Genomic DNA, 19,988 nt, shown 5'->3' with positions numbered 1-19,988 from the left:
AAGGGGACAAGAACCTCAGGTTCTGGATGGATGTTGTAGAATGCCCACAGAGCCAATGCCAGGCTGGGTGGGGTGCAGGTGCTGGGCTTTGCTGATGTTGTCATCCCCCACAGTTCTTGGAGCCTTCTGTGGCAGTGGCATCCAGGATCCCAGCAGCTGTGAGCAGCAGCTCTGCGGTGGCTGCAGGACCATTGCCCCAGGCCACCAAAAGCAATGAGTGGTGCATGAGAAAAGTCACCAATAGCAGCTCCTCACCGCTTCACTCCAGCGAGCAGGTGGAAGACAGCCGCTTTGTCCACGTCCTCCTAGAGGGACAGAGCCTGAGGGAGACAAAGCGCATCCCGGTAAGCCTGACAGCAGGGCTGCCTCCTGGGTGTCCACACAGTGGAAGGCAGGAGACACAGCTAACCCTGGGGCTGTGGTGGGAAATTAAGAAGAGAGAGGTCAGTCTTAAGGGCTTGACCTGAGGGGGGAGAGCCTCAGCATGCCCAGCTGCAGCGGTGAGTGGGCCTGTGTATTGTGGGTGTGGCAGGCCAGAAGTGCAGACAGACAGATGAAGGCATCTGCTGTGGACAGATGAAGGCAGAGATATGTCCAGGGTGCAGGCTGCAGTGCCTAGAACTTGGTATTCTCAATGAGTGAGGTTGGAGCAGAGGAGCTGGCAGTGACTTGTCACATGTGTAGGAGGGGTTGTGTTCCTGGTAGCAGGGAAGAGAACCTCCTTAGCATGACTAGGTGTGGAAATTTGGGGTCGGGATCACCTGGGGGGTCATGCCACAGCTTCGGAATGTCAGCCTTTGCATGTAAGTAAATACAGAACTATAGGGGTTCTTGGCAGAATTTCTATGGCTGTGCAGTAGACACGCTAATGCTGCAGGTGTCCAGCTGCAGAGGAGACATGTTCAGTGACTGCCAGTGCTGAGTCAAGTACATCATTACAACCAGACCCGCACCGAGCTTCCAGAGCCCAGGGCCTCTCCAGGCTATCATGAAGCACTCAAGTGCACACTCTTGTATCTGAGTCTGTTTTGTGTAGTGGCAGTCAGGACCAAAATTTTCAGTGCATCTGCCTCTTCCACCCACAAAGGCAGCCTGCATCCCAGAGCACACTTGGTGCGCAGATCCCTGGCCCATTGCTGTCATCTCAGTGAGATGAGAGTGTGTCTGTGCATAGGTAGTTTGGTCCTTTGACCTGAGTGAAATGTGGCTCCCCAGGGGGAGGGGAGATGGCAGGTACAGGCAGATATTTGTACCAGGATTGTTCTAGTAGCACGTTGCAAGAACCCAGGGGGTATATGGAGGCCACACTCAGGTAGCAGGATAACAAGATTGTGCCCTTGTATATGTAGCTAACTTTTCTCCTGAATGTTTGACCACAGTCTTCTGGGTAGCTCCTCTAAAAGCCATTCTCTGATGACATTTGTCCCACCCTGATCTAGGTGACGTGTCAGGAGAGGGTGACAAGCCTCATCCGCAGGGCCTTGGACCAAAATTTGTTGCAGCATGAGGATGTGGACAACTTTGAGCTGCTGAGAATGATGTCTCTGCATGAGAGTAAGTCAGACAATCAGACAGTGGGGAGACATGATCCACAGTGGGCTCAGGATAACTCACAGCCAAGAGAAAGTGGGCCTTGGCCCTAAAACAGCCAGAGTGTGGTGGGCCTGGTGCAGGAAACCAAGTGCAGTGATGGGCGTGTCCAATGTGGAGGTGTTCAGTGCTGCCCCAGGGGGCTGCTGGACCTCCCTAAACGTGTTCTCCCCTGGACCTGGTCTGGCAATGCAAAGCTAATATCGATGAGGGCAAGGCAGAGAGAGGCTCAATCCATCATCAGTTTGGTTTATGGCTCACTGATAAGGATGCCTTCAAATGAAGAGGAGCAGAGCATGGGTCCTGATTGGATGAGCATTGCTATGGACGGAAGCCGCACAGGTCCCAATCCATGGCCAGGATATGAGAAGTCCTGCCTACTCAAGAATGTCAGGATTGCAGCAACTGGGAACAGGACTCAGTGAAGAGGAAGTCAAGGCCAGGGGACAGCCTGTTTGGGTTCTTTTTGGAACAATTCCAAGTCCTCTGTGCCTGGGTGCCCATCTCCTGGAGATATCAGAATGGCCAGGTTATTATTCCTTCCAGCAACAAAGAAGGGCATCTGAAGAACAGAGGCCACAATGCTGAGCTGTCCACAATGCCAGTGCTCTTTCCTTTCTTGTGAGCCCAACACTCCTAGCCTCCACCATCCCAGACTGTCCACAGTAGAACCCACCATCTGTCGGGCACGTAAGTGAGTTTTCCCATTTTCACACACCGCCTCATTTGAGTTGGCTCTGTCTCACACATGAGGAAGACTGAGGTGCAAGGAGCTGGGCAAGGGGCAGTGTCTGTGAATCTCAGGGACTTGGGAGGCAGTGCAGGGGGATGGGGATTTCCAAACAGCCTCAGAAACTTCGGGAGACCCTTTACCCAAGTCAAAAGGCCTGGGAATGGTCTCAGTGCTTAAGTGCCTCTGGTTTTATCCCTAGTAAAAAAATAAGCCAGTCAAAAGGAATTACCAAACCGAAAATCTACAAAGGTGATTTTAGAAACAGACTTTCAACCCAAGCATCAGTTGAGAGCAGGCTCCAGACCAGGGGAGGTTTGTGTGTAACAGACATCAAAAGGGAGGACTCCGGGGGGCCTGGAACCCACTAGGTGTGATGGCATCTATGCCTTATGGCAGGAGGGTGGCAGTGATGCTGGCCCTCTCCTAGATTTTGGAAACCTTGTTTTCATTGGGGAAGCTTTATGGAGGTGGAATCTATTTTAGCAATCCTGGTCCAGATGAGGTGCTGACTACCACAGGTAGAAGCCTATCCAGAATGTGGTGTGTGTTATTCAGTCTTTCCTGACTGTGACAATGACAAAGAAAGGAAGTCACTTGTCTTTGGTCTTGGTTTCACTCCTGGCCATTGATTGAGAACTGATTTCATCTTGGACTACTGAACAGAGGCTGCATCTGGGCAGAAGAGTGTGATAGATTTGAACTCCTCAGGACGCCCCACCATTGCCAGAGAAAGAAGGAGAAGGAGGAGGAGGAGAAAGAGACACTCCTGAGTGGGGAGAGGATCACACGATAAAGAGCAGGAGGCAGAAGAAGAAAAAGAAGGAGGTGAACAGAAGGAAGGGTGGAGGGAGATACACAAGAAGAAGAACAAGAAGGAATCATGTAACAACAGGAAAAAGACCCAGAAAGAACTACAAGAAGATGCAGGACAGAAAGAAGAGCCAGAAGTAGAACAAGAACCAGAACACAAGTACCAAGCAGACAGCTCCTGATGAGAAACAAGGGGAAGGAGAGCGAACCTAGAAAACAATAGAGTTCTCCAGGGCACCACCCTGCTGAAGTCCTCCCATGTCCATGCCCAACACACCTCTGATGGATACCACCTCCCCTCCGCGTATTCATCCATGAGTGGATTCATCCAGGGCAAGGGGATGAATTCGCCCACCATCCAACGCTTCCCTGAATGCCCATGTGTGAGCATGGCTGCCCTGGGGAGAAAGGCCTAAGCACAGGAGCCTTTGCCAATCCTGATGCAGATCCTAGCAGTGTCCCTTTGGCAGATCCAACCTGCACTGAGAAGTTCTGGGCCCAAGGTGCTGTTTCCATTGCCAGGTGCTCTTTTGGTTTAGAATCCTGTACATCATCTTCTCCAGGGAAGAATCACTAAGGAAGTCTTTGGTGGCACTGTAGCTGGATAGGAGGGCTCTCAATTCTGGTGCAGGCTCGCCCTGGCAGAGACTCTCAGGGGTTGTGGGTGTTTTGTGGTATAATCCTTGAGTGCCACCTAACAATTCTCTCCACTTTGCTCTGCAGAAATCAAGGTCCCTGACCACTCACTGATGTATCTGTCCATGAATCCACAAATAAAATATTATTTCATCTTGAGGAAACGCCCCGAGGTCAAGGGAAAGGAGGTAAACACCTACCTTATTCAAGCTGTACTTGTGCTGCCATTCCACTCCCACCTGGGGAAATAAGAAGCCTCAGCACCTGGATATATGTGCTAGAAGCCCATAGAGCCAACTGACAGGCTGGGGTGGCTTTCTGTTTCTGGGTTTGCTGATGTTCCATCCCCCACAGTTCTCAGAATCAACCTGCAAGTCCTCCAGGCCGCTTTCCCACAAGCAGGTGGGAGACACCTGCTTAATTCGTGTCCACTTAGAAACACAAAGTCCAAAGATGGCCAAGACTGTTTTGGTAAGCCTGGGAGCAGGGGTGTCCCCTGGTGCTTACACCTGGGTGGGGAGCAGACACTGGTCCAATACCATGAACTAATCATGCCCTCTTGAATTTGGAGCTTCTGGATGATCAGGAGGATAGATGGGAATCAAGAAGGGAGAGGTCAGTGTGAAGGGCTGGAGCTGAGATGAGGGAGAGCAGCAGCTTGTCCACCGCCATGTCTGAGGGAGTCTGTGTGTCAGGTGGCAGCATGCAGTCCAGAAGCGCAGAGGCAGTTATGGGTGACAGATGAGAACAGGCCAGGACCTAGGTTGCAGGTTCCCCTGTATGGGATGCTGGCCTCTATGGAGCAGGACACCAGTATGAGGTTCTGCATGTTCCTTGAACAAGGAGCTGAGAGGGTCTCTCTGCAGAGTCAGTATGGATGTGGAGCAAGCACACTAAATGTCCAGGTAACCCAATGACCACCCTTGCCGGATGAGGTGCCCTCGTACACCCCAGCCAGCACTGAGCCTCTGGAGGCCAGGAGCTCTCATGGCTATCTTTCGTCACTCCTGTGTGTGGTCATGTTCCTGGGTCTGATTTGGGCCCTGGCAATCCAGACCAAAGCCTCTCGGTTTTGTGCCTAGGCCATTCCCAATGCCGCCTGCATCCTCGGGCAGACCTAGGATCTTGGAGGCTATTGTCCCATTCCTCCCAACTTGTGGGATGAGATTGCATCTGTATGCAGGTAGTGGGGTCCTTTCACTTGGAGAGAAGTGCAGCTCAACAAAGAGGAATGGCAGGTCCAGGAAGTCCTATGTACAAGGATTGGGCTAGTAGCCTATGTGAAGAGCCCACGCGATGAGCAGGAGGTCAGCCTCAGGTAGTAGGGTCATGGATGTTGCCCTTGTATTTAGAGTGGAGGTGCCTCCAGAATGCCCCTGCCCACTGTCCTTGAGTAGTCACTTCAAGGCCCATTTCCTGAAGGCCTGTCTCCCATGCTGCTTCAGGTGACCTGCCACGATCGGGCTCCTGTCGTCATCCGCAGGGCCCTCGAGCTACACTTGCTTACTCAGGAGAAGCCGGAGGAATATGAGCTGGGCCAAATCATGTCTCACCGTCAGAGTAAGTGGGACAATCAGATGACAGAGAGCAAGGGTCAGGATGTGTACTCAGGTCAACTCTTAGCACCAAAGAGTAGTCTCTGACCCCCAAGAACACTCCAACAGGGTGTGTTGGGCTCGTGCACAAAGCCAACTGCACTTCTGCTGGTGTAAGCTCTCCAGGTGTTTTGGTATACCCCAGTGGCTAGTGCGGCTCCGCCACCAGGTGCCCTGCCCAGGACATGAAGACGCATGCAAAGTTGACATCATTGAGGAGTGAGGAGGAAAGCCTCTTTCCAGGAGCAGTATGGTTCTGTGGTCTGAGATAGGAGTGGTTTCAGAGGAACATGGGCATGCATGGGCTAAAGATGGAACTGGCATTTTGTGGACTGAAGCAGTAGGATTGAAAGCCTTCTGTGTGACAAGAAAACCACTGCCTGGGCAGAGCATTGCCAAGATTCTAGCAAGCAGTAACAGGATGAAATTGGGAAGAAAACACAGCCTGGGGGACAGCTTGAATCATCTGTTTTTGCATAAATTCCATGGTCTTCCGCACCTGAGTCCACTAGCCAAGGAGTGATCCCAATAGCCAGGTTATGATCCCTAACTAGAGTCAGATGAGGGCTTCCTGAGCACGTAGCCACAGAGCTCATCTGATAATAATGTCAGCACTTTTTCATTGGTTGGTTGGTTGGCTTTTGTGAGTCAAACACCTCAGCAGCCATTATCCCAGCCTATGTACGCTGAAGACCACCATCCCAATGAGTTCTAGGATCACTTGTCTCCTATCTTAACCTACTGTTAGGTTAGTAGCGTCTATGGAAGAGGAAGTCTGTCTGGGGCCTTGGTAGCCTAAGAAATTCATAGCAGAGATCCCCACATCCAACCCAGAAGGGATGGAGAACAGGCTCTAGGTTAGAGGAGGGCGACAGGAAAGAGGTTTTCAGAGGAAGGAGAAGCTGGCTGTTGTATTCCCCCACTCGGGGTCATGGCACCACTGGGCCATACACCATGTCGGAGGGAAGCAGTCCCTTTGCTGGTCTTTGGAATCATTGTTCTCAGGAGGGCAGCATTTGGAATGTGGCCTCCATTCTCAGAAGCCTGGTTCTCAGAGGCAGGCTCCACCAATGCAGAAGCGTGGCTCTAATGTGGTATCCGTGCTGGTCAGCCTGTCCTCACTGTGGCCATACTTGAGGAATCCTAGGCCTTTTCTCTGGGTTTCATAGCTTTCTCTTTGGTTGTGCACTGAGGCTGTCCATAAAGCTCTAGTGTGTGGCAGTGAAGAGCTCCTCAGCCCTTGCCAAACAGGCATAGACTGGGAGAGAGAGAACAAGGCTGGGAGAGAGGGAGAGAGAGAAAGACGGAGAGGAGAAGGAGGACCTCTACTTGGAGAATGAGGATTCAGTGGAGCCAACAGGGACAAGGTACTGTTGCCCAGGGCGCACCCCTGTTTAGGTCTTCCTCCAAGCATGCTCAACCTTTCTTCCAGTCCCTCCCACCTCCCAGTAGTGTATTCATCTTGAATGAGAATTTCATGTTGACATCAGAGCACTCACCATCCAATGCTTCCTTCCAAACCCACCTGTGAAGATGGCTCATGTGGGGTCTGAATCTTCGGCACTTTTGTGGGAGATTTCAGATGCAAACCCTAGTGGTGTGCTTTGGCAGATGCAAGAGGACCTGGGATGTTTTGGAGTCCAAAGCCTTTGGTAGGAACAGACATTAGGTCTGTTGAAGTGCTCTGCCTAGTTCTTCCTCAGGGAGGACTGTGGAGGCTGTCTTGTTGGTATTGGTGCTGAATTGGAGAGCTCTCAGGTGTGTGGCTCAGTTAGTTTCTGGCACAGGCTCTCAGATGTTGGGGTGTCCCAGGGAGCACTTCCCGAGCCACCTTATTTTGTACACCCCTCTCTCCCCAGAGCTGAGGATTCCAGCGCAGGCCAACGTATTTTACGCAAAGAACCCTCACACAAAACCCAACTTCGTGCTGAGGAAAAGGAGCCTCTCCCAAAAGAATGATGAGTGGATCCAGCCTCAACCTCCCTCTAGTCCTGCAAAGAAGGCTCCAGCCCTCCTGAGGATGCTTGCAAAACCATTCTGCTGCTGTGTGCCTGGGCGGGGCTGAGGCAGCCCAGGAATATTTACATTGATTACTATTTGCTTCAAAGTTTGAATCTATAGTTTGCCATTATCCTTGACCTTGTTTAGTAACACAGTTGTTACTCTATCCTGTATTTGTTGTTTCCATTAATATATTATTATTTTAAAATATATATGTTTTTGTTACCTGATCTACTGTGATGATTTGTTACCTGATCTACTGGTGATGGTTTTTGATCAAAATTGTGCATTTGATGACAATGAATGCCGTGCATTTAGGAACCTGTAGACTCTAGACAATGAATCAATGTCTACTGTTGCATGGACTGGTCTGCAGAGTCCTGTAGCATTTGATCTTGTGTGAGGGCTTCATAGGGCTTGCAAAAAGTCCAGGTCAGATGGTCCTGCATGAAGCTTAGCTCCTAGTGGTCTCCTCCACAGCATAAGGGCCAAGGAGAAACCCACTTCCACACAGAAGATGGGAAGCTACCTTATGAAGGTGATCGTAGGTGTGGGACCCTCTTGCTAGGACCCTTTTTCTATTGGGCCAAAACTGTGCTCTGAATGTGATTGCTGAGAAGAGCTTGGAATTTCCTGATTGAAACAGTTCATGCAAGCTGCTTCCACTTGCAGGAACAAAGTGTGTTCTCGTTGAGCACTTTGGGGTGTCCCAGGTTGCACTAGAGTTTGTCAGAAGCACTTGTAATGATTGGCATTCACGGTTTCACATTGAAGCCTCTGTGCCATCTGTCAACCACTGATGGCTGCAAGTGGGTATCCTGCCTTTCAATGAGTTTTCTGAAAAAGTAGGAGTTTTGAAGAACTGATCTTCTCAGCATTCCCCTTGCCTCCCCAAGTTGGGTGATGTCAATTATACAGGCTTCCTTGGGAGCACACATTTTATATTGAGCTGGAATTGGACTCTGGATGCGATTGCTGAAAATAGCTGGGGAATGGGAGAATGGAAGCTGTTTGCTGCAAGCAGTTTCAATTTGCTTTGTTGATTAACTTTGTTGTAAGTGAGCACATGCTATTTTTTTTTTCCTGTGGACCTAGAAGAATTCAAAACTGCTTCTTACAGGTGACAGGCATGCTTACACATTGAAGCCTCTGTGCCATTGATAAAAAAAACCAGTTCACTCATGTGGGCACCTGCACTTCAAGTGAATGTTGTAAATGAGTGTGACAAATGGATGTCAGTGAGACTTTGGAGAACTGATCTTCTCAGCTGGTCCTCTTTTTCACTGCACGTTGGTGATGCTAGATTCAAGAGATCTCTTTCTGGCACCCTTTGTGTTTCAGGCCTGAACTGTGCTCTGAAAGTTCTTGAGGAGAACAGCTTAGAAGTGCAGAAGTGAAGCTGTTTGTTGAAGCAGCTTCAAGTGGCACAAGCTAACTTGTTCTCAGTGAGCACCTGGGGATTTTCCCTGGTTGAAGCAGTGTGAATGAGAATGGCTTCTCAGAGCTGGTAGGCATGTTTGCATTTGGCAAACTTTGCCATCTGTCACCCAGAGTTCCTTGCATGAAACCTCCATTTCCAGTGTTTTCAGAAAGGTGTGATGAGTGGGTTTCCATCGAATTTTGTGGAATTGATCTTTTCAGGCAGTCCTCATTGCCTTCTCAAAATTGTTGATCCTGGTGCAAGGGCTCTCTTGTCAGCCAACATTGTATTTTGGGCCTGACCTTGGCTCTGAATGTACTTGCTGTACTTCCCATCTTTCCTCTCTCTGGTCCACTCCTCAGATCCCATCCTCCTTTCAATAGGGCCTCATCCAGGAAGCCTGCCCATGTGCCTCCCACTTGATTTAAACTTCTCCAGTGCACTTATTTTCAAAGCAGGGACTCCCAGGAGAGAGGGTTCTCCATTCTGCACACTGAAATTTCTCACCAGGGAGGACTCCTCCATGCTTGGATGGCAGGGCTGCAATCACCTGGAAGGTGGAAATAGGAGGCTGGTGGTGTTCCTAGCCAGGATGCTGGTGACTGCAGTGCATTTAATCTATGGCCCTGAAGGAGGTTTATGATGCAGATTTGTGTACTTCTGCACCTGTATGCACACAGTTCTTCATGTGGGGAAAAAGCAGTGTTCTCAAAGTTTGCTTTATATTATACTCAACTGGTGATTTACAAACTGCAGTGTCCCATCTTAGCCCAGAGCCATTCCATCAGCCCAGGGCCAGTGGGTAGTCCAGCGGTCAGTACTATGCACAGCTCCCAGGTGGCTCCAGTGTGTAGCTGAATTTGAGAGCCAGTGTACTGTAGGATTTGCCCTTGAGGTTAGAATTCATTGACTTCCTCTTATGTCATTTCACTGGTTCAGGATATTCCTTGTCTCATGGACTATTCTGTGAAATCTTCAAGTTAGCCATCTCTGGTCATTTCTTCCCTTTGATGGCACCTGGTTCAACAGCTTCTTCTTGGGTGGGGTCGGTCATGGGCAGTCCTGGGTCACAGAGAGGGACAGGAAGACCATATTGTGGAATGGTGGTGTAGAGAGTAAGGGTGGGGCCAGAGCCCACACTGTGGTTAGGGTAGGGAAGGGATCTGAAGAAACTACCTTGAAAGCGAGCTCTGGCTGCAGTTAACCAGGAATCAGGGCCTGGAAATGGAAGCCATGACAGGGCTTCTGACTAGAAAGGACACATCTTTCTGGGCTCAGTTGGAGGTCCATCGAGGCAGAGGAAAATAGAGAGGATGCAGGAGAGGATGCAGGGGAATGGTCTAGATCACAGAGCAGCTCTGTCATCATATCTTAGAGAATGGATTATTTTCTTCCAGTTGTTGGTAAATGCTAATTCATTCACGTGTTACATTCACATCCACCTCGTCCATTGGAAAGGCCGCTCAACCACCACAGGCAGTGGTATCTTGGTGGATGTGTGCATTCTAAAAGGAGGTGAGGTTGGCGCCAATAGAGTGTGTGGGCACTCAGGCATTGGCAAGCTTGCTTTGGAGAGTGAATCCTCTAAATGTCATTGGGCTGTTTTTGAAAGATCGTGTGGTTTGGCTAGACCTAGAATGCTTCCACACAACTTAGCATGGTGTATATTTTAGAGAGCATGATCACTGAGGGGCAGGTTGCTGGTGTGAAGCCATGAGCATTACATCTATCAAGTTTCTCACCTGGAGTTGGCTACCTACAACTGGTGACAGTGTTTTGTTCCTACGGAGCAATACTGAACAAGTCTCTGGGCCAGTAATCCACTATTGAACTCCATCACCAACAAAAAAGACACTGAGTGAAGGTGAGGACCAGAAGAGCCCGGGAACCACCTGACAGCAGCCCTGAAGTCCTGAGCTCTGGCACATCATATGTGCCAACTCAACTGGGTATCAACCTCTTCCTGGGCTCATTAGAACTGTGTGATTCAACTTTCAGAAACAAATGCACAATGACAGAATCTTCTCTGAGGACACTTTTCTAAGTCTTGTTTGCAGCACGTGTTCTAAGTCTTATTTGCAGCATGTCTTCACTGGAATGAGTAGTCATTTGGCATTCTGTTGTACTTAAAATTTCATGAGATTCTACTCCTACTTGGTAGGTTGTGTGAAAGTGACTCGGCCTGAATGCATTTTACATGCCAAAATATGGCTTGTCTTTTCCCCTAAACCTATCAGGGCAATCAGAGCAACCAAGGAGTACTATAAATTCAGGCATAAAATGGCCAGATAGACTGGGATCACTGTACATCTTTCTAGAACCTTCTTTCATGCTCTGGCTTCCCTGAGGTAAAGTGTGGAGACTCTGTGATCCAGATTTGTTAGCCAGTAGTTTTCTTGGGAGGTGATGCTAGAAAACTCCAGGTGGGAACAGGAAGTGATTAGGAACTGGAAGACAGGGTGTACCAGCCAGTTGTTGTCACTGAGTGACTAAGCACAGTCCTGATAAGGAGTGCTGGGGGTCCATGTAGATCATGCTACTAATAGAAGCCCTCCTACAGGGTGAGAGAGCTGGGGGTTCTCCACCCACTCCTGCCAGCCATGGCGGGAAGCTGCTGCTGGCCTTCACTGTAGGCAAATGGGCCATGGTGCTGGGGGCTGGAGGTCAGCTGGGGTGTGAAGAAATGGCATAGTGCTGGACAATGTCATCCAGCTTTGAATCCCCAGACTGGGATCTTTAGCAGGGCAAGGTCAGAGACTGTGCTCAGTGCAGCGTCTACTTCTCAGCATAGTGCCAGGCACACAGCGGACTTCATCAATACCCATGGAATGCGCTGGCTCGCCCCAGCCCTTCTCTAGGCCTCTCACCTGGGCTCTCTCTGCTGGTCCTGTCTGTTCTAGTATATTCAGCTCTTGCTTCTTCGTATTTCGCTTTCCTGAATTGTGTCCTCTTTCTCCACACTCCTGTGGTCACTCTTTCTCCACACTCCTGTGGTCCCAAATGGCTGTGTGGCGGGGCTGTGGCAGAGAGATCTCATTACTACCAGAGATGGAGTTTTTAAACCAAATAAGACACGTGCTCTGTGGCTTAGAATTGTCTTCAGCATAACGTGAGGTAGAAGGTTTGAAATTAGGATTGTCCTCCCAATCTTAAGGCATATAATCCCTGTGTGCAGACCAGGAAGTGCCCTGGGAAGAAAGGCAGGTGTGGGTTTGGAATCAGAGACCAGCATGAGAAGAACACTTTCACTGCTTACTGGACAATGACCTTGGGCATGTTCTGTAACCTCTTGGGGCCTCAGTGTTTGCATATCTGAAATGGGGATAGTTGTATGACTGACTTCAGGAGGTGGGTAGAGAGAATCCTAGAAGTAAAGGAAGAAAACACACAGCATCTGTGAAGCACCCGTCCCCCACCTTTAGTCTTTCCATGATTTTCTAAGCGTGTGTTGATTGACTGTTGGTTACAGCACGCCTGTAGATCTACCTGAGGTCCCGTCTAATTTTGCCCAGTTGCCACATTTGCAAGGACACCTTCTAATAGAATCGGATCTAGGAAGCTGTGGTCCCTTTGCAGAACATACAGGATCCACAGCAAATTCAAGCCCCTGAGACAGAGGGCTTCTGCTGGTGTCCTCATGTCCTCATGGGCACTGCAATGCCTTTCTCCACCGATGTTCATTGAGAGCCTGGTCCAGGCCAGGCAGGGCTCCCTCAACACAGGTGACTTTCCCCCTCCCCTCGGGTCATTTGACAATGCCTAGAGACCTTTTGAGTTATCACAAGTCAGGGGTGCTGGTGCACAACTCAGGTAGAGGCCATGGGTGCTGCTGAATGTCTACACTGCACGGGGAAGACCTCTACAGACTAAGAAGGATGTGGCCTGATGGGCCAAGGGCGCCAAGGTGAGGAACCCAGTGTGGAGTACAAGCACATGAGCTTGGGTGTGTTCAGGTATGGCCTCGGGGCTTGTTTCAAATGTGGCTTCTGTCAGTGCAAAACTCCAGCACCTTTGAGTGGCAGCATTTCTGACAAGCTCTGAGCAGCAGTGTATTCTGAAATTTTTTTGTATACATATAATTTTACCCATTTTCACAATTATTTGATAGGTGTCATGAATGTTTTAATTGTTAGAATTTGCGTGTGTGTGTGTGTGTGTATGAGGTTTGGAAACAGGGCATAAATTTGGCCTTCTTCATGGGCCATATTAGTATACACAACTGCTAACACATGCTTAGCAGTAATTATAAGTCACATTTCCTTCCTTTAATCTTTCCATGAAGATGTGCCTTTCATGTGTAAAGACAAGTGTTTTCAAAATTGACTCTCTGGACAGATCTTTGGGCTCAGGTGTCAGTGTTCCAAACTGTGCCAGAAAACACCAAATCTGATTTCACAGGCTGGGCTGTCCTTAGCTCTGGCCTCCAAATTCATTCCCCTTCCTGGCTGTACAACCCATGAGACTTGCCAGAAAGGAAGAGCCATGGAAGACTTTAAGGAGGACAGCCACAGGATCCTCTTTGCTCCTAGCCTCTTGAGAAAATAATAAAAACAATAACATCAAGCAAACACATGGTCTAGAACCTTCTTCTGTAAATAATTAGTATTTACCATATTGATATGTATGCCGTGGTCCAAATTGTATTTCAGAGAGAGAGAGAGAGAGAGAGAGAGAGAGAGAGAGAGAGAGAGAGAGAATGTGTGTGTGTTTGATTCTGAAGAATCAAAGCCAGAGAACAGAGATAATTCTATTAGCTGCATCTGGATAGCACTTGGCCTTCTTTCCTAGCAGGTAAAGACCTGAATTCAATATCAGAGCTTGTTCGTGGTGTAGCCAAGTTGTCTCTGCAGCATTTTCAATGCTAGAGCATCTGTTCTGAGAATTTAGTATAGCACCTAATTTTTTTATCTTTGCAGGAACTTGCAAATGTGGGTGTTGAATGAGGGGTATCCATCAGAGGAGAAAAGCCATTGTTTTGGAGATGGGGAATGTCTAAAGGCTTGTTAGAATGAGTGGAATGAGTTCACTTAAGACTTCAGTGAGAGATAGCAAAAGCAGGGGTAGGGGATGGGGTTATGGCTCAGAGGTAGAGCACTCACCTCACATGTGCAAGGCCCTGGGTTCAATCCTCAGCACCACATAAATAAATAAATAAATAAATAAAGTTATTAAAAAGAAAAGCAGGGGTGAGGGTGGATATACAACAAGCCTCTGAGATGTTATTTCTTTGTCAGGAGGTAGCAGGACATTGGAGCAATGCCTGTGCATCCACTGCTCAGTTCCATCTTGGGGGCAGACCCAGCACTGCAAGCTGATGAGTTACAGGACATAGGAAAGCCATCTTTACTGCAGATGACACAACTGAGCATCTGGCTCATCCCAGAGGATGGGGGAGGCAGATGCAAGCCAGGCTTGGAGGAACCCATGGAGTACCACCAGGTGACCAACAGCCGGTTCAAAACTCTATTGTTCCTTAGAAAACGTGGAATGGAACCACCATTTGGCCCAACTACCCAACTCCTTGGTCTATACCCAAAGGACTTAATATCAGCATACTGTAGAAAGGCAGCCACACCAATGTTTATAGCAACTCAGTTCACTATATCTAAACTGTGGAGGCAACCTAGATGTTCTGCTGTGGATACAAAAACATTATCTTATATAAACACAATGGACTAATGCTCAGCATTAAAAGAAAATACAATGATACCATTTGCAGGTAAATGAATGGAGTTGGAGACTATCATGCTAAGTGAAGTAAGCCAATCCCATAAACCCAGAGGCTGAATGTTCTCTCTTAAGAACTAGATGCTGATCCAAAATGGGGGGAATGTGAGAAATGGAGAAATTTTGATCAAATGGGAGGGAGGAGAGGGAAGGAAGTATGGGGTAGGATAGATGGTGGAATGAGATGGACATTATTCCCCCAGGTACATGGATGAGTAACATAGGGTGCAATGCTACATCATGTCCAATTAGGTAAATGAAAAGTTGTGTTGCAATAGTGTACAGTGAATCCAAATGCATTCTTGCCGGGGTCCTGCCCTAGCGGGGTCCAGGGAGTCCTGAAGGATGAGTGGCGTCGGCGAAAAGATGAGACAGGAGTCGTTCCATTGGAGCAATCTCCAGAGACAGAGCTAATGCAGCTTTCTCTGGGTCATCTTTTATTACAATTTTTCTCATCATTATAGATTCAGAATACGTCATTGATTATATAATTTAAAACTTTGCCGAGACATGACATTTCCTTAACCATGATCGGGGGTACAAAAAATGTAACATTAATTTACATTTTTCCAGGATATGACCTTCAGTTATGTAATTATTAAAAGTACAGAGTCATTAATAAAATACGTCACTAATTTACATTTTTCAGATTTTCCCAAGATTTACTATTTTTCCCAAGATATGTTATATTCTTAACTAATGCCAAGCTACGTAACCAGACTCTAAGTCTCCTAACCAATCATTAACCTAAAGTACACTTGTACTTTATTTCTAATCTAAAATTCCCATCTAAAAAAGTCCCTTTAAATCTTATATTTAAAATATCCTAAAATTTATGAATCATTCTTGAAACCTATCAGAAACCTAAACAACTAAAAACTTAAGAATTTCTGAACTTAAGAATCTTAATAAAATAATATTTCTAAATTAATCTAAAACTGTGTCTTATAAGGCTGTTTTAATTAATTCCTAAATTTATTCTCATAAAACTGGTTGAGCTGCTTTCTCAAAGAGTTTCTTTGTTTCTCAGTCAAGGTGCACTAGTTCTCATATCTTTATAATCTTTCTCAATAGAAAGTAAGTTCTAAACATCAATCTACTTTCCACCAATATTAACTATGCTCATCATATATCCCTATGTAAAGTAAGAAAGAGTTTATAAAAAGAGAAGAATATATCTTTATATGTTTTAACTTTCCTAAGTGTATAATATAACTTTCCTTAATCAAAAATGAAACTGCATGTGGTGAACTTTGTGAAATAAGCTTACTGATTAGGTCTTCTAAGAGGCCGGAAATATGGGCTTGGGTTCTAGTTGATATAATCAATGTGGTGCCTAAAACTCTCATGACCTTTCAGAGGATGATTGTTGTCCGTGATCAGGTTTGTCCACAATGTACTGAGATAGAAGCACAGCCTTCTCCTTTGTCCTTGATATGCTGAGGGGTAGTAGAACAGCCTCCAAGGCATGAACTACCTGTTATGGTCTAGCCATCTGAAATTTAACTTGCTTGGCATTTAACATACTCATGCCTCCTGTCAGAAACGTAAGCAAGAAAATGCAAAGTCCCAATTACATAAAAAAGGGTCTCATGGTTTCGGTTTCCCACCAACCAGCGTGGCTTTGCCAGCCTTCATCCTCACTGTGACCCTGTCAAGACAGTGGGAGAGCGGCCTTGCCAACACTTTTTCTCACTGTGACCCTGTCAAGACAGTGAGTGGGGGATCGCCTTCACCACATTCTGCTGTCACATATACTGAATTTAAAAAATCAATTAACAAAAAACCCCTATGGTAAGAGAGCTTCCAGTCCTGGAGCCCAAAGAGTACCAGGGGCCTCTGGGATAAGAGACAGAAGCAAGACAGAAGGACGCGTGCCTGTGACCTTACTCATGGGGGATGGAATGCAGTCACATAGTAGAGGTAGAAAAATGGTTGTGAGCGATATTTTCCTAATGACCATTAAGGCAGATGGCAATTGGTTCTTGGCGTCCTGACCCACAGCAGTCATTTTACAAGCAATGCCCATCCAGCGCTCTGTGTGGGCCTTGCTCTGGGCCACCACTCTCCCTGCCTGGCCTATGTCACAGCGTCCCCTTGCAAGCAAGAGGAGTGACAGGCGCCCTTTCAGGGTCTCTGTCCTCCTGGGCAGCAGTCCCATCCCCCTGGCTGAGGAGCATTTCCCACGGGAAAGCCCAGCATCCAGGGCCATGCACACTGGGTCCACGCCTAGAGGGGCAGCCGCAGGCCTCACCCCTAGGAAGCTGGGGACAGGTGAGGAGGCTACTTAGTTGCTGTCTCACGTTGGTCAGCAGCCAAGCTGACACCAGGCAGTTGGGGCGCCCAGGGCCCCGCCCTCAGCCTGCAGAGTTGGTCACAGCAGGGAGACGGGGGCGGGGCCGTCGCCATGGAGACGGGGGCGGGGCCTGTGCAGGGCGGGAACTTTGAGCCGCGGTCGCGCGGAGCTCCGCGGGGGAGGAGACCGGAAGTAGCACCCGCGGCGGGGCTGGAGGTCCCGGATGGAGGGTCCGGCTCCCGGGGTCCGTGACAGGAGAAGGTGCGCTGCCGGGAGCGGCCCGGTCTAGGCGCCCACACGAGGGGACCCGGAGGACTCTGCCGCCGCCCTGGAGCCTCGGTCCCGGCTGCCTGTCCCCTGGAGCCGCCGGGCGGTCCCCTCAGCGCCCACCGCGGACCCCGCGTCCCGGTTCTCACCTGAGGGCCCTCCTGGGCGGAGCTGCTGGTCACAGCGGGTGGAGTGGGACCTGCAGGGTCCTGTGCAGGACGCGGTGGCCTCAGCCGTGTGGCCTGGACCTCAGAGGAGAAGAGGGGGCCTCACCGCAGGCCCCTGGAGAGGGGAGGGGGCCCAGGTGACCTGGGGGCAGGCGGCGTTTAGAAGGGAGACCGCCCAGGTGTCGGGTGTCACTGACTCTGTGTCCTTTGTTTTCCTGTGGCACCTGTGGGTTCTGGGGTTTCAGTCCTCCTTTAAAAACCCTCTCCCGTTTCCTTCTGTGTAGGTGACCCACCGTTTTAAACCATGTTCCAAGGTCACTTTTTGGTGTACGTGGTTCTGGGGACTGAACCCAGGGCCCTGAGCCTGTGAGGCACGCGACCTGCCTGAGCTCCACCCTCAGAGACCCCTGTAAACTTTTCCCCTCTGCCACGGGGTCAAGTTGCCAGGGCTGACCTCGGAGGTTCCTCTTCCTCGGCCTCCCTGGTGGCTGGCATGACAGGCGTGCACCTGGGACTGTCACACTGGAGCCTGTGATGGGAACTCATGTGCCTCTGTCCAGGGCTGAGCATGGTTCTGCAGAGCTGTGCTCCAGGCCCCCTGCGGGCTGTGGAGGCCTCTGCTGCCCAGCAGCCCTGGTGCCATGGCCAGGGCTCCTCCCAGCCTGGGGCAGGCAGCTGCCCATTGCTGTAGGCTGACCTTATTTTCTTACGGCATCCTTACATACCCTGGAGTATGTTGGATTGTTTGTCCATTCCGAGTCTAACAGGTCCTCTAGAACCTTCAAATAATTACTACAATTCCTGAACAGTAAGTGAGGAAGCACAGAAATTGGGCTATTGTTTTGGGAAGAACAATTTTGGATGAGTATATGATATATTCGTATATTCAAACAATGAATATATCATCCAACATGAAATTACATTTTAGTACTTACAAAATCATAAAATAATGAAGCAATACCATGGGCTGAGCTAAACTATATCCTCAGGATCTTAGGCATTCAGTAATAAATCTGCATCACTTGAAGTATAGAGTTGATCATCTCTGGGTAATGAAATGGAAGTAAAGGTATCAAAGCCAGTGATCATGTGTTTCCTGTTTTCTGTGATTTGGCTTAAATGGTAAAGTGGTGATATTTATTAATTAATGGATGAAATAGGTTTATAATTGTTTTGGAGTACAATTAAGTGCCTTCAAACTTCAGGGTATATGTGCTCATTTGACAACGGTTCCAGCCATTCTCTCATCCTTTAGGTCATTCCTCTCCTATGTCCTGTGAGACATTTTCTATGTGAGGCTTTAAGAAGCGAATATTCTATAAAGAAAGCCTTGTGATCTGTACAGTATAATATTGAATAAGGTCATTCAGATATCAGAAATTCTATTGAAAGATATTTGCATCTAAGCCAAATAAAATATATTTCTAGAGGTCCTGATAAAGACAGGTTTTATCTTTGTATGTATCATGTTTTTTTGTTAAAATGGTCTGCCAATTTATGAATTTCATTGTATAAGATGTGTAACTAGATGCCATTGAAATTACTTTTAAACGGTAGACATTTTGTACATGAACACTGCCTGTCTGCACCTTTTTTAAAAACAGGTCTGGGCTCAGGAGCCCAAATACCAATGTTAGCTGGAACATGTTCAGTTTGGCCTATCCGACAGTATCCCCTGAGGTCACCTGTTCAGCTTTGTTACTCCTGCTCCCTCACCAGCTTTCATAGAAACCATGCGCTATGTATGAATCAGGGACACCAATCCCACACATTGTATCCTTTGAGTACCCAAAGTCCCACTTTTTACTTTGCCATGCCTGACATCAGCAGTAATATTTATCAGCAAATGTGACATTTTCAAAGATCCAATTCTATGTGCTCCTTTCCCAAAGAGCCTTAGGCAGGGATATAGCATACATAATTATTAAGTAAAGGCCGTAGTTTTTAAAATGTCATCCATTGATAGCTGACACATGTCTGAGATACTTTTTATTTTGGAGGAGGTATTATTTAATCGGGAATTCCAACAGCTATGTAATAGTGAAATGAGAAGTCTTGCATCCATTTTATTTTGTTTCTGATGATTTTTATGAGTAAGGATAAGATACTTTCTTGTTCCAATGCAGATGTTGCCCACTTCTGTGAATGGATGCGGGATGTCACCTTCTACTTGCATGTCTGCACGTTCTGGTTGACATTAATATCGTACTTGGTAGGTGGCAGAAAGTCAATACTGAAGTTAAGCTCTTGTGTTCTAGCAGATGACCTGAAGAGTTTTGGTGTGCCACCTTCTGCAATCCATGCTGCTCTGTTCATATTCTTTATTGACTTCCTGGTGATGAGCATCATGGTCTCCTGGTCTTGAGAATGGCCAAGCATTACTCTGTTTATGTGGCAAATGGGCATGTGGAAGTCTCCAGGAAGGAGGGATCATTGATCATGTACTCTAATCCATGTGCCTGTTTAATGACCTGTTTTTTCTTTTTGGGTTTTAAAGGAGACAGTGCCCTCAAACACTTCTGTGCAGCTGGGAATGTAGGCTTCTGCTTCACCTTGAAGGAAGCATTAATGAATCCTTTCCAGAAGACATGAGAAGAGAGAAAGCCTCTGGTATCATGCAGGTTCCTTGCATTGCCCATGGGCTAGAGGAAAGAAGAGTTGCTTCATGAGATTTGATCCCCTTTTTCCTGAAAAGTTCCACACAGAGGTGAGTCCCCAGCATGTTTAGACATCATTTCAGACACCT

At 48.0% G+C, this 19,988-nt stretch overlaps 2 protein-coding genes across 14 annotated transcripts in view; both read left to right on the top strand.

Moving 5' to 3' along the window:
* The window catches only part of LOC144369316 (uncharacterized), a 30,568-nt gene extending 22,973 nt beyond the window's left edge, over positions 1–7,595 (top strand). For 4 of the 6 annotated variants that reach the window (XM_078028893.1, XM_078028892.1, XM_078028894.1 and 1 more), the window contains 6 exons: positions 114–344; positions 1,440–1,554; positions 3,857–3,957; positions 4,124–4,240; positions 5,215–5,329; positions 7,224–7,595. In XM_078028893.1, coding sequence (XP_077885019.1) covers positions 114–344; positions 1,440–1,554; positions 3,857–3,957; positions 4,124–4,240; positions 5,215–5,329; positions 7,224–7,429 — 885 coding nt within the window. In that variant the 3' untranslated portion in view covers positions 7,430–7,595. The remainder of the gene's footprint in view (positions 1–113; positions 345–1,439; positions 1,555–3,856; positions 3,958–4,123; positions 4,241–5,214; positions 5,330–7,223) is intronic. The other 2 variants (XM_078028896.1, XM_078028897.1) reach the window with 2 other exon arrangements.
* Positions 7,596–16,984: 9,389 nt separating this feature from the next.
* Positions 16,985–19,988, top strand: part of LOC120891204 (uncharacterized) — a 61,130-nt gene continuing 58,126 nt past the window's right edge. For all 8 annotated transcript variants that reach the window (XM_078028885.1, XM_078028882.1, XM_078028883.1 and 5 more), the window contains exons 1-3: positions 16,985–17,069; positions 19,369–19,454; positions 19,740–19,949. The gene's annotated coding sequence lies outside the window, so the exon portion shown is untranslated. The remainder of the gene's footprint in view (positions 17,070–19,368; positions 19,455–19,739; positions 19,950–19,988) is intronic.

The sequence above is a fragment of the Ictidomys tridecemlineatus genome, chromosome 12, assembly GCF_052094955.1.
Source record: "Ictidomys tridecemlineatus isolate mIctTri1 chromosome 12, mIctTri1.hap1, whole genome shotgun sequence".
Taxonomy (NCBI): domain Eukaryota; kingdom Metazoa; phylum Chordata; class Mammalia; order Rodentia; family Sciuridae; genus Ictidomys; species Ictidomys tridecemlineatus.
This window is presented reverse-complemented; position numbering and strand designations above follow the sequence as displayed.